At 46.3% G+C, this 13984-nt stretch overlaps 1 protein-coding gene across 1 annotated transcript in view; it reads left to right on the top strand.

The window, feature by feature from the left end:
- Positions 1-4997: 4997 nt before the first annotated feature.
- CCNJL (cyclin J like) overlaps positions 4998-13984 on the top strand; it is a 52467-nt gene continuing 43480 nt past the window's right edge. The window contains 3 exon segments of the mRNA XM_066341844.1: positions 4998-5093; positions 5095-5252; positions 5638-5752. Of these exon segments, the coding sequence (XP_066197941.1) occupies positions 4998-5093; positions 5095-5252; positions 5638-5752 (369 nt within the window).

Raw genomic sequence — 13984 nt, 5'->3', positions numbered from 1 at the left:
CACTGACCTCCCTGTCGCCCAGGATATTTACTGCTATGTGATTATGGCCCCAAAAGGCTGGAATCCACCTAAATGTCCAGCATATCATGGTTACACATATGATAGAGCTGTACCGTGGACTACGGGCTATGGGATGAGGCACAGCTCTGTAGGCGCTGCCATGAAACAACCGAGAGGACAAAACAAGGTTCAGAAGGATACGCACAGTGTGCTATCATTTGTGTAGAGGAGAACAGGCACGAATGTCTCTATAGGTAATCGCATAGGTCACTTCCGGAGAGAAACATTGTAAGCTGGCTCATAGTACGCAACTGATAAAGGTTTGTTTGAATGAAGGAAGGAAAGAGTGAACAAATGAATACTTCTCAGCCTGGCTGGGGATGGAGTGGTGGGAAAAGAAACTCCAGCAGCACTGTCCTCCCCTGCTAAGGGCACTGCCAGCATTTCTACCTGTGGACGGTGACTCACTACCAAATACACCAATGCAATACCTGGCCTATGGTGGCGCAGTGGATAAAGCACTGACCTGGAAAGCTGAGGTTGCCAGTTCAAAACCCTGGGCTTGCTGTTCAAAACCCTGGGCTTGCCGGGTCAAGGCACATATGGGAGTTGATGCTTCCTGCTCCTCCCCTTTTCTCTCTCCCCTCTCTAAAATGAATAAATTTTTTAAAATCTTTAAAATTATTGGTGCAACACTGGTTGATAACATGATATAAATTTCCAACATGCAACTTTATAATACAGTATCTGTATACCCTCTTGTGTGCTCACCACCTGAAGTCTAGTCTCCTTCCACTACCTTGTATTTGACCCCCTTGACCCTCTTCATCCTCCTCTCAACCCCCTTAGGTGATGTATTTTTATTCTTCAGAGATATGGGGGAAATGAGAGACTCCGGAAAATGATCCACAAAGGATTGCAAGTCCGAATGATGTCTGGAATCCTTTTAAAATAGTCCCTGGGGACAAAAAGCCCAAAGTTTCTGCCTCCCTCTCTCACCTGCCAGAACTCCTGAGAACTGAGAACCAAAATTTAGGAAAAGAGGATTCCGAATTAGTGAATGATAAAGGCCTTTCTTCTTTCAGTGCATAGAAAGATTACTGAGAAATAAATAATACAACCATAAAAAATAAAAACCAAATAACACTGTGAATCATGTGATTCAGTGGAAGGCCACTCTAGCTAACTATATCATGTGATTATTTAAAAATAACATTCATTCTTTTTTTTTTCCTGATTATGAAATGAATACATGTTTCTTGTAGAAAAATTAGAAAATAAAGATATGCTAGAAAAAAGGTAAAATAAAATTTTCAATAATGCTACACTCTGATCACATGGCTAATTATTTTTACAGATATTCTTCAGTTTCTTCTGTATGTGTGAATGTAGTATAATTAGGATCATCCTGTAACCTTTTTCACTTAATATATTGTAAACATTTTCCCAAGTCATTATTCATTCTCTTAAAAAAACATTTTTTAAAGAGCTAAATCATTATTTAACCAATCTCTGTTCTAATAGTTCTCTATAATAAAAAAGCATTGTAATGAAACCCCTGTAAGTAAATCTTTGTACTCATCTTCTTGTTTTTTAAACTGCCAGACTTGGAATAGTTGGCAATTTAAAATTTGGGGGAGTTATATTGTCTCTCAGAAAAATTGTATTAATTTATATTCTCAACAACACTGTTTATTTGTCAACGTGCATGTTATGTTTTTAGAAATCCTTGACAGAGATGTACGCCACTCTTACTAAAAAAAAAAAAAAAACTTTAACATTTTTAATGTCTTTGCTGGTGAGTATGGACATTTAAAAAATATTCATGTGAATTTATTCTTTCATGGCGTACAGATTCATCTATTTCTGCATTTAGGATATTAGTATTTTATGTATCGTTTTATAAACTTATATAGTAAGATCAACCTTTGTCATATTCATTAAAAACATGTTCTCCAATTTGTCATTTGCCTTTTTGATGATATTTGATATGTCTGAGTCTTGCATATTTATTCAAATATATATAGTATCGGGGCCTTCCCCTCTGAAACAATTCACCTATATTTTCTTTCAGTTGCCTGGTGATTTTTGTTGTTGTCATTGTCTGTTTTGTCTTTTGGGTTTGATAAAGTTAATTCACATACAGTGGTCCTCCCCTTATTTAAGGGAAATTCATTCCAAGACTCCCAATGCATACCTGAAACCGTAGATAGTACTGAATCCTATATAGATGATGTCTTTCCCTATACACAGGTACCTATGATAAAGTTTAACTCATAAATTAGGTGCAGTAAAAGATGAACATTAACAACTAATAATAAAATAGAATAACTATGATAATCTACTATTATGAAAGTTATGTGAATGTGGCCTCCCTCTCAAAGTATCTTGTTGTAGGGTACATACCGGGTGGGTACGCTGGACTAGGGGGTGATTCGCGGCCTGGGCTAGACGGGAGTGGGATGGTGTGAGATTTCATCACATTACTTGAAACATTAAGCAATTTGTAATTTACAAATAGTTTATTCCTGGAATTTTCCATTTAATATTTTCAGATTGTGGGTAGCCAAACTCATGGAGAGTGAGTGACACCATGGATAAGGGAGGACTACTGTACTGGGATCCACTAATGCCACAAATCTAATCCTATGTCAGCCTGAACTTAGGGGAGACACCTGTCAAGGAAACCTAACATACACCAATCACAATCCTCCAACTCAGCTTCAGTGTTTCATGGACCTGTCCGCCATAAATTTCACGTGGGTCTGCAAAGGTGTTAAGCACCCTGATGTTGTATGACGATTATAGACCCAAGGATCTTAGTCGAATTAGCTTATGCTCAGGGTGATTTCTGCCTTAGCGGTCCCCGAAATAATTCCATTTTTACCAGTCCTATTTTACAAATGTAAAAAAGGTTGAAAGCCACTGAGCTAGCTTACCTTACCCTAGGAAATAGGACCTGCTAGCTAGTCTTATAAAGAAGTCTTATTCTCCTAGGCAGTCACGCCCTGTTTCTGGGTTGCCTCTAGACATTCCATAACACTGGCTCTTGCCCTAGATATGGTGGCTAGAGCGCTGCATTGCTTGTGAGGCACAGTACTCCCCCAATTCATGGATTGTTTTTCCTTGAATAAAGACATTAAAGTCATTACTAAATTTAGTTCTGTCACGTGACAGCTTCTTATATTTTGGTTTTGGTGATGATTTAAATAAATTCTTAGTTGTACATTCCCCCGCCAAATTAATAGCCCCAGCCTAACTTACTAAAGAATTTACCCTTTTCCCCACAAAAGGGAAATGCCACATTATAAATCATACAGTAAAATTTAAAGCATGTTGTATATGATTCTAAGTTCTCAATTATTCCACTGAGGCTTACTCATTGATTCTTGTATCAACACCACGGTTTCAGGGATAGCTTTGCGACATGTTTTAAGATTTGATAATATAGGTATACCCTTCCCCCCTCCTCATTTTTAAAAGATCTTAGCTTTTCTCACAGATATTCTTCTATTTGAGTGTTAGAAGTTATGTCATCCCTTCTCCATCTACCCACTTCCACTAGAATTTTATTAAAAGAGTCGATTTGGGTAAAGTTGGTATTTTCACCTTTTATTTCTTCCAAGCCTTTGCTTTAACCTTTATTATTTCTTCATTAAGACTGCACTTGCCTGACCAGGTGGTGGCACAGTGGATAGAGCACCCTGGGATGCTGAGGAGCCAGGGTGGGAACCTCCGAGGATGCAGGCGTGAGCACAGATCACCAGCTTGAGCACAGGGTCTCCAGCTTGAGCGTCTGATCAACATGACCCCACGGTCACTGGCTTGAGCTGGCTTAAGCTCAAGGTTGCTGGCTTGAGCAAGTGGTCATTAGGTGTTTTATTCTTTCTTTAAATTATTTTTAAAAAGATTTTATTTATTAACTTTTAGAGAGTGGCGGGGCATGAAGCATCAACTCATAGTAGTTGCTTCCTGTATGTGCCTTGGCGGAGTCCCGGGTTTTGAACCAGCGACCTCAGCATTACAGGTTGATGCCCCATCTGCTCTGCCACCACAGGTCAGGCTTTCTCTCTCTTAAAACAAAAACAAAAACAAAAAGCGAATCTTCACTTTATAAGTTTATTCTTAGGTATTTTTACAAGACTGCAGATTTTTTTCCTTTTTTACGTTAAAACTGCTCTGCAAACTCCAATTGAAGCTTACCTAAAGCTGACTTCAAAATTTTTTCCAAGAGGATATTTGCTTGCAGGAAACCAGTGAGAAAACTGGAGGCTCTCTTTAGTAGCAGTTATTGAGTGTTCGTTTTACACTTAGCATGGCGATTATCCCTATCACCCAGCTGGTAGGTGGATTTGAAACAGGTTTATGACTTTCCTAAAGTATTACAAAAAAAAAAAAACAACCCACCAGCCAGGAAGACACCAATGCTGTAACATTAGTTGTGCTGATTCAAAGGAGCGCCTTTTCGAAAACAATCGACTAAATTAAAAAGACAATGCTTCCTACCCACCGGAGCCTCCACAAACACTGCTTTTCTTTCAATGTACCGGTTAAATCTGTACTTTGCAGTTGCACAGTGAATATCAGTTGATTTATTGAGCCTCCTTCACAATTAGGGACTGGTGGAAATCTACTCCATCGCAGGACAGGTTCCCAAAACAGAACGGGGGGGGGGGGGGAGTGAAGAAGGAAAAAAGAAAGTAAGGAAGGAAGAACAGGTGAAACCGACGTAAGGTTTGCTAGAGCAGCGCACACGGGAGACGTAACTTTCTGGGCATCACGTCCGCGCAGCTCACGCGTGATGCGCGCAGGTGGCGCGGCGGTCCCTGTGCTGCCCGCGGGGTGCCCAGGAGGCCACCAGGAGTGTCTGCGAAGGTGAGGGTAAGCTTTCCACCCAGGCGAGGGAGAAGGGCGGGCAGGAAGCGGAGCCAGCACTGGCGAAAGAAAGACTCCAATTCCCAGCCCCCCGCCCCGCGGGGTGCGGGGGCTGGCAGCGCATGCGCGAGGCCCGGCCCCCAATTCCCCTAGCGAGAGAGGGAGGCCCCCGGCGGCCCGGAGACTGCGAGCTGCCGCGGGACCGGAGCGCACGCAGTGGGCGCGGCGGCGCAGGGACTGGCCGGGCTGCGGAGGTGGCCGTGGATATCCTGGAGTGCCGACGCGAGTGCTCGGCCGCTTGCGGGCACCCAAGGGCCCGCCTCCTCGCCCCTGGGAAGGGCTCGGTGCCCGCAGCCCCCACGCCCGCAGAGGGATGCGTGAGTTTCGCCCCGGCTGGAGGGCAGGATGTGGGAGCAGGACAAAGGCTGGGCGGCGGGGGAGGAGTTGGGAGGCGCGAGCTGGTGGCCGCTGCCGGAGCTCCAGCCTCGGGCAAGCTAGCGGAGTTGGCAACTTTCTCTGCAACTTTTGCAAAAGGGAAGATAAAAATTCTGCAAGTTGTTGCACAGCTCTAGGTCTCCCTCCCCCCAGGTCCCACGAAGAGAGTGGAGGGGATACCGCAACCTTCCTGGGACGGGAGGCGACCACCAGTTCCGCTGAGGTGGGCAGGAAGGGGCTCCCGGGTGGGGGCGAGCGAGGATGGGGATGCCGGGGGTCGGAGCGGGGGCTGCGTTGCGGCCGCTGAGGTAGCCCGTGCCCACGCAGGGTGCATCCTGAGATCCCGGTAGCCTCGGATCGCGGCGCTGCAGACGCAGTGATGGATGAGCCGTGGTGGGAAGGGCGCGTCGCCTCGGACGTCCACTGCACCCTGCGCGAGAAGGTCAGTCTCTCCCTGCTCTTGTCGCTCTCTGGACTGGGTATTTAAAGTTCCTTTCGCTCTTGACTCTGTTTGCTTAGGTCACCCGCGGAGGAAATACTGACTCCCGGTGCCTTTTTTTGCTCCTGCCCTGAGCTTTCTCCCCGAGAGTCCGGGGAGAATCGGGTTTGGAGAGCTTAAATTGGTTTTCCTAATTAAGCGCACAGAGCTCCGGGCCAGCTAAATCAAGACAGTCACTGTACTCTTTAAGGTGGTATTTCCCATAGTACTGTCACCCTAGATTATTTTAAAAGGTGAATGAATGGGTTTAAAACTATTGTAATGTGCAGCTTAAAAACACGTATCTAGCAAATTTTGCATAGTATAAATGATGCTGGTTTTTCATTTACTGTCTCAAATAGCAGTTCCTTTTAAAAGAAAGTTAAGTAAAAGTAGTAACTCACCAGAAAGGAATATTAGGTAAAGGATAGTATCAGGTATCATAGTTATCATCTCTCAGTATGTCTTTGATAGACTGAATAAACTTAAGAAATACTCATTTCCACCTGAAACCTTTATACTTAGGTTAACCAGTGTCATCCCGATAAATAAATAAAATAAAAAAAAGAAAAGAAAAAGAAAGAAATACTAAGCGCAATGCGAGGCTGTAAATCTAAGAGGATGAGAGGGGGAAACAGACCTTCCCCTGCCAGTCTGCCTCCATAGCAGAAGGTGAGGGCAGCTGACAAGTGATCCCTGCACTCCCCTCACCTCAGAGGCAGACCTCCTGGTGGGCACTGACAAGGTGGGAAAGTCCAGGTGGGCTGGAGGTAAGGCCTGTGCCTTGCTTCCTGTACCTTGCCTCCCGCTCCTGGGAAAGTGGGTTGGAGAACAGGTATGAAATGGAGGGTGCGGTTTCCTAGGGCTGCCCTGACAAGGTACCACCAACGAGAGGACTCAGAACAATAGCAATGTGTTGTCTCGCTGTTCTGGAGGCTAGAAGTCCAGTGACCAGGCAGGTGTTCCGTTCTCATCCTCAGCATATCCCTGTAGTGGCTGGCTGTTGTCACATAGCGTTCTGTCTGTATGTCTGCCCGTGTCTCTGTTTTCTCTGTTTATAAGGACGCAGTCATTGGAATAGGGTCTACTTTAATCCAGAATGAGCTTGTCTTGATTTAAGTAATTATTGTACACCTGAAAAGACCCTATTTCCAAATAAGATTCCATTCTGAGGTTCCAGGTAGATGAATTTGGGGGACACTGTGCAATCCAGTGCAGGGAGGAAGAGGTCCTCTCAGTGTGGTACCTGGATCTCCACAGACAGGTCCCACATCAAGTGCATTCTCGTGTCTGTGGAATTCTGATTAAACAGTCACCAGCTAGTCAGGGTTTCTCCCTCATTTGGAAGCAGCTCTTTCAGACAGATTCTTTTTCATTTCTTTTTTCGTTTTAAAAAGATTTATTTATTGATTTTAGGGAAAGAAAGATGGGGAGGTGGGGAGGAATGGGAAGCATCAACTCACAGTAGTTGCTTCTCTTATGTGCCCTGACCAGGCGAGCCCAGGATTTCGAACCAGTAATCTCGGCATTCTAGGTCAACACTATCCACTGTACCACCACAGGCCAAGCTATTTTTTCTTCTTTTTTTTTTCCGGTCCATCTCTGTCTTGTGTTCCTTGTCTAGGCTATAGCTTTTCCTTCGCTTCCCTTGGTCTTCTTCCAGGAGCAGAATGGTCAAGGTGCAGCATATTCTGACATCTGGTGGTGCAATAAAAAAAGCAGGGTCAGCCTAACCAGGCGGTGGCACAGTGGATAGAGCATCAACCTGGGATGCTGAGGACCCAGGTTCAAAACCCCGAGGTTGCCAGCTTGAGTGCAGGCTCACCAACTTGAATGCAGGGTTGCCGGCTTGAGCATGGGATCATAGACATGACCCATGGACATTGGCTTGAGCCCAGAGGTCGCTGGCTTGAGCAAGAGGTCACTGGCTCTGCTGGAGCCCGCTGATCAAGGCACATATGAGAAAGTAATCAATGAACAACTAAAGTGCCACAACTACAAGTTGATGCTTCTCATCTCTCTCCCATCCTGTTTATCTCTCACTAAAAAAGGGGGAGGGAGCAAGGGCATGGAGATGGTAGACTGGACATACTTGGTCCTTTTCTGGAGGAGCTGGCTAAATGGATGTGAGGGCTGCCATGGAAATTGGGCTTCCTTGCTTAACATGAGCTAACGTGGTTGTCAGTTCCGCTCATAGCTTGAGAGGGATGATTTTTAGCTTGGGAGGAATGACTGTGACCTCATTTGCCTCTTTCCAGCAGGAAGGATTTCTAAGAACAGTATGAACTCAACTGGTTCGGTTACCTGAGAATCCTGTCTTTTATATGTAAATGAACGTGTTTACATCTTTCCTCCAGCCACTCAAAGGTGCAGGGCAGGCAGGGCCCATGGATTGTGCCTCAGCCAGGCCATAGTGCCAACCTAGTGCACTGCCTCCAGGAAGGGTTTGTTCAGGTCGTACAGATTAGAAATAGAAAAGTCAGTCGGGTTGATGGAAAGGGTCACCTGTGGTTCGAAGCTGGTCTTACAGGGTAAATCCTGGGTTCCTTTGATAATAATGGCTTAACCTCCCAGTATATTGACTATTTTCTCCTGGTTCAAGAAGATGCTTCTCAAGAAAAATTGGCTTAATGGAGAGAAAAGTGAAGACTAGGGGGACCCAATTTCCACACTAGCTTCACCTTCCTTAAGGAAGGAGGGCTGGCCCTTTATTTTTCCCAGGGTAATTTTCTTTTAATTAAACATCTATTCTAATAACACATATCTGATATTGTGGAATGACTTCACAAGTGTTTGGCGCACAGCGGACACTCATTGTTGAATGTTGCCAGATTGCCTGCACAGCATGTTGCCTTATCTGCTATTGGACCGTCATTGTACAACTATGAGCAGGAAGTGAGCTGGGGTCACGGAGATAGCAGGGACCCTACTTTGTTGGGTGTGACATTCCAGCAGAACATTACACTATGGTGTGTAAAATGTGACACCGTGGGCCCTGGCCGGTTGGCTCAGTGGTAAAGCGTCGGCCTGGCGTGCGGAGGTCCCAGGTTCGATTCCCGGCCAGGGCACACAGGAGAGGCGCCCATCTGCTTCTCCACCCCTCCCCCTCTCCTTCCTCTCTGTCTCTCTCTTCCCCTCCCGCAGCCAAGGCTCCATTGGAGCAAAGATGGCCCGGGCGCTGGAGATGGCTTTGTGGCCTCTGCCTCAGGCGCTAGACTGGCTCTGATTGCAACAGAGCGACACCCCCCCCCCCCATGGGCAGAGCATCGCCCCCTGGTGGGCGTACCGGGTGGATCCCAGTCGGGCGCATGCGGGAGTCTGACTGCCTCCCCGTTTCCAGCTTCAGGAAAATGCAAAAAAAAAAGGGAAAAATGTGACACCATGGAAGCAAACCTTGGTGCCAGGTAGTATAGCGGAGTCAGTTTCTTACTGTCACACCAGTGGCCTTGAACTTCTTCTGCACTTAACATGAGGGGAGGAGCAGATCATCATCAGGCTGGTCATGACAGTGAGGCTGTTGGTGTTGATTTTTTGGCAAGAAGGTATTTGCCCTCGTGAATATTCAGATTAAAACTAAGACCCACCTTCCCCCTTCCTGAAAGATGCATCCACCAAAGTTTAATATTAATAGAATCTCGAGTCCAAGAACAGGTTGAGGGCCACCTTTCTTGTCCTTCAAGCCTCTCTCCCCTGCATCATGGTTCCTGGCCCCCGACTTCATGCTTACTTCTCTCATGGTCCTTGTTACCCTATGTAGTAACTTGTCCTACCCACTTGAGTGTGAGCTTCTTGCAGGCATGAGGTGTGTCTGGTGTCTTGGCATCCCTAGACCAGTGTCCGGTGTGGAGGGGGGCCACGGAGTGTCCACCGCCCCACCCGCTGCAGGCACATCACTGGGGGAGCACAGAAGGGAAGGATTAGGCTCGGATGGACTCTATCCTGGGGCACGCCCAGTGGATGTTCAGGAATGCTTCTCAGGGATCCAAGTCGGGTCTTTGGCACGTGCCAGGAGATGCCCCTAGCCTGGTTGGGCAGTCAGTGTGAATGGCTGTGATGCTGGCTGCAGTGCCAGGAGCAGGAGCAGGTGGTGACTGCCTCCCCGCTTCCTACAGACTTGCACCCTTGTCTCTCGGATAATTTGGGTGGAAGAGAGGGCTGGGGGAGAGGTTAGAAATGGAATTTCCCACAAGAGCTGATTTACTGGCATGGACCGATGTCCAACGTAGAGATCTTAGGATGAGAACTGCCGGTTGAGCCCAGATGATTCCCCTCAGACTTCTGCGAGAGGCTCCATTTTTCTCCCTGAATTTTATCTCCTAATAAGCAGCAGAATGGAACTTGGTCTGGTCTCCATTTGATTTACATCTGTCTGACAAGTAATTTTCCCTCTGATGAGTAGGAAGTGGTTATGTTAGTAAGTAAAGGGCCCTCACGCTGTGATTTACGGCTTCTTGAGTATGAGGAAGACTTTCTGAATATGGAGATATGGGGAGGCATGGAGAGAAAACACACCCCATCCTCCCAAATCATGTGATAAGCCCTCCTTGGCATTAACCTGGTAGGTTTATCTTCGGGGGCCACAGGCTCCTCCTCCTCCAGTGGTCTTTTGCCATCTCCCAGGACTGGAGTCACGGAAAACTTTGGGGTCTTCTCACCCTGCCCCAGACTTGAGATCTGCAGAGCCACATGCGTGTTTCCTACTCCTTGACGCATGCTTCTCGTACACTTGGAGAACTTTAACTGTGTGAGACCACGCTTCTTCAACCAGGGGACGGATAAAGGACATTTCTACGGATTTGTGGTTGAATTTATACAAAGATCTTCCCAAACACCACCACCAACAATGATGTTTAGTGACGATAACATGAGTGGCTCCTGTTTATGGAGCCTTCACTGTGATTCAGGCAAGGCGCCAAGCCCGGGACGTGCATTATCTCCTCTACTCCTGGTGTCTGCCCCAGTGCGGGAATTGGCTAGGAGGGTGTCAGTTTGAATGTAAATTTATTTAAAAGGACATCTATTTTAGAGAGGCATAGAAGTGCAAGGCAGGGAACAACCAAGGCTGTGCCATCAGTGTACTGTGGGCTCTGTATTTTAGTTTGTGTTACAATGGTTCTGCTAGAGTTGGGTTGTCCTGAAACCATCCCGAGAAACTGCCGGCCCTGGGCTCTTGCCTTGCTCTGGGCATTGGGAAAGGCTGATGGCAGGGCGCCTCCCCTGTGTGGGGTACATCTCACCTTGAAGGGACTTGGCCTTCGCTGTTGCCTGTCCCTGGGGTGGACGTGTGGGCTGTGCCGACTGGCCAGGGGAAGACCGTGAGGCCTCCCTCTCTTGCCTGAACCCTTGGCAGCTGGACATGGTGGAATCTCATCCCAGTTCCATCCCTTGCTCCTGAGTTAAAACCACGTCGCTTTCTAGTGACCTCTAAAGCTAGTACATCCTTTTATTTCTCCCAATGTTCATGGTTTTTCTTCTCACTCCTCCCCTTAAATTCTTTCAGTTTCCTCATTACAAAGCTGAATACCTGTATCCTTATAGAAAGTGGTGATCTGGGTCCATGCTCAATGGACCCTTCATTGATTTTTCTATTCCTTTCCTCGCCTTTTGCATTTCTGCACCCCCCCCCCCAGGGGACAGTTCTTCCCTGATCACGAGACACACCCAGCTCCGCCCATAAGAAAGTATTCCAGACACTGGCGGTGGCACAAGTCTGCCCAGCTTAGTTCCAGGAATGTGTCATTCAGGCTTTTCAAACCCAAATGCTGGCTTTGACAAGCCCTTACCTACTGGCAGGGCTGCCTTATGCTTGTGGTGCTCAAGTAACCTTAAGCAGCTAGCCTTTGGGTCCCTTCCGGGACTGAAGTGAGGCTCCTAGTATAAGGAGGAGTGTCTTGCTGTCCAGCCTGCAGAGGTGATCTGGGCTGCGCCCAGAGGTGCATACAAACAGAATGGAAGACAGGTGAGAGGCGGGAATGCAGGGGCGCTGGAAGAGATGTCATTCAGGGTGGTGTCCAGCTTGGAGGCTCCCCAACCCCAGTGCCTCCCCTGTATTCTGTAAGAAGCCAAGGGCAAAACTGAGTCAGAACTTGGCATCCTCTCTCGGGTCCTTCATGTCGCAGAAGACCAAAACGCTCAGTGTGCCCATAACACTCAGTTCCGACTTGGTCTGCGTGCATCTTATCTATAGAAGAAGCACATTCTCCTGGACCTGCCTTTCATCTGTAAACTGGGACAGTGATCCCTGCCACCTGCCTCCCAGCTGTCCCAGGAGAAAGTGGGTGTGGGAGCGCTCGTTGACCTCCAGGGCCTCTGGGTGGTGACATGGGGAAGGGGCTTGGCGGGCACCCTGGTTGGCTGGGGAAGCCTGTGTGCTCAGTGAGGGCAGCACTTTAAAGGCTTTGCGCTGGCCCTGTGCCCTTGCCCTTGACTTGTTCTTTGTCTTCCTAAACCACATAGCCCCTTGGGTAAAGGGGGCGCAGCCAACCATTCTCTAGTGTGTCTGAGTACCTGGCAGAGGAGGTGACGCTGTGATTCTGCTCTTTTTTTGCTCTTTTTGTTCCTCCTTTTAAGTTACTAAATACACACGTGTGTGTGAGCACATGCTAGTATGTTTTCTTGCTTGTTTGTTTAAGAAACTGCAAAAGTGAATACCAGCAAACAGAAGAATGTAAAATTCCCTCCTGGGTGCCACCACTCAGAAGTCATCTCTGTTGGCATGGGTTCTTTTGTCTGTACCATCACAATACATTCTTATTTTGGATTTTTTTTTTTTTTTTTTTTAGTAAAATTGTGAAGCATCTGGCTCAGAACGCCTTGCTTATTTCACAGTATATCATGTACACATCCTTGTATCGTTCTTCTCCACCCAACTCCTGATTATCAGACGTTAACAAAAACTTAGAAACTATGGATTGTGCTCATTTAGAACAGCGGTAGTCAACCTGGTCCCTACCGCCCACTAGTGGGTGTTCCAGCTTTCATGGTGGGCGGTAGCAGAGCAACCAAAGTATAAATAGATAGATTTAACTATAGTAAGTTGTTTTATAAAGATTTATTCTGCCAAACTTAGGGAAAATCCGACATAAAGTACTTGGTAAGTGATTATTATTATATGCTTTAACTTGCTGTAACTCTGCTTTATAAATTTTATAAAGTAAAGTTACTTCCCTACTTTATAAATCACCATTACTGTGGAACCGGTGGGCGGTTAGAAAATTTTACTACTAACAGAGATACAAAAGTGGGCGGTAGGTATAAAAAGGTTGACTACCCCTGATTTAAAATACATAATCCAAGGACATGGGCCATGGCCGGTTGGCTCAGTGGTAGAACATTGGCCTGGTGTGTGGATGTCCTGGGTTCCATTCCCAGTCAGGGCACACAGGAGAAGCAACTATCTGCTTTTCCACTCCTTCCCCTTCTCCCTCTTTCTCTCTCTCTTCCCCTCCTGCAGCCATGGCTCGATTAGTTCAAACGAGTTGGCCTCAGGCATTGGGCCCTGAGGATGACTCTGTTGCCTCCACCTCAGGCACTAAAAAATGGCTTGGTTGCTGAGCAGCTGAGCAACAGAGCAATGCCCCAGATGGACAGAGCATCACCCCCTAGTGGGCTTGCCAAGTGGACTTGGTATGGCTGCATGCAGGAGTCTGTCTCTCTGCCTCCCCTCCCCTCACTAAAATAAAAAGAAATAAAAATAATAATTTAAAAAACCCATGGTAAAAGAAAAAATCAGGCTCTTACGGATAGATTGTGAATAGGCTTCCTTGCACCCCTGTCCCATTCCTGTTTTCTCTCCTTGAAAAGTCCCCTGTCCCAATTTGTCATGAATCCTTCCAGACTTATTCTTAATATAAACAAACACAAGTGTGTGTGTCTTCTGACACAGTGGTAATATAACTTACACTTTCCTTTTACCATTAGCTTTTTTTAATGTTTGCATTTTGATAATTTAAACATTTTGTGTGAAACCACCAAACAGAAGCTCTGTGACCAGAAGGGATTTTTAATAATCTTTTCTGCTCATTGTAGCAATAGAGGTGTACAGTAGATATTCAATAAATGTATATTTAATAAATGATGGGAACATTTCTTTTTGCTCATTTTCTATTCAAATATATTCATTTTCTATTCTTTTGTTTTACAAAAGTGCCATCACAGTATTTTTCAGTTCCATAACTTAACTTTTTTCTTAACTGT

This window comes from Saccopteryx leptura, chromosome 6, assembly GCF_036850995.1.
Source record: "Saccopteryx leptura isolate mSacLep1 chromosome 6, mSacLep1_pri_phased_curated, whole genome shotgun sequence".
In the NCBI taxonomy this organism is placed as follows: Eukaryota; Metazoa; Chordata; class Mammalia; order Chiroptera; family Emballonuridae; genus Saccopteryx; species Saccopteryx leptura.
This window is presented reverse-complemented; position numbering and strand designations above follow the sequence as displayed.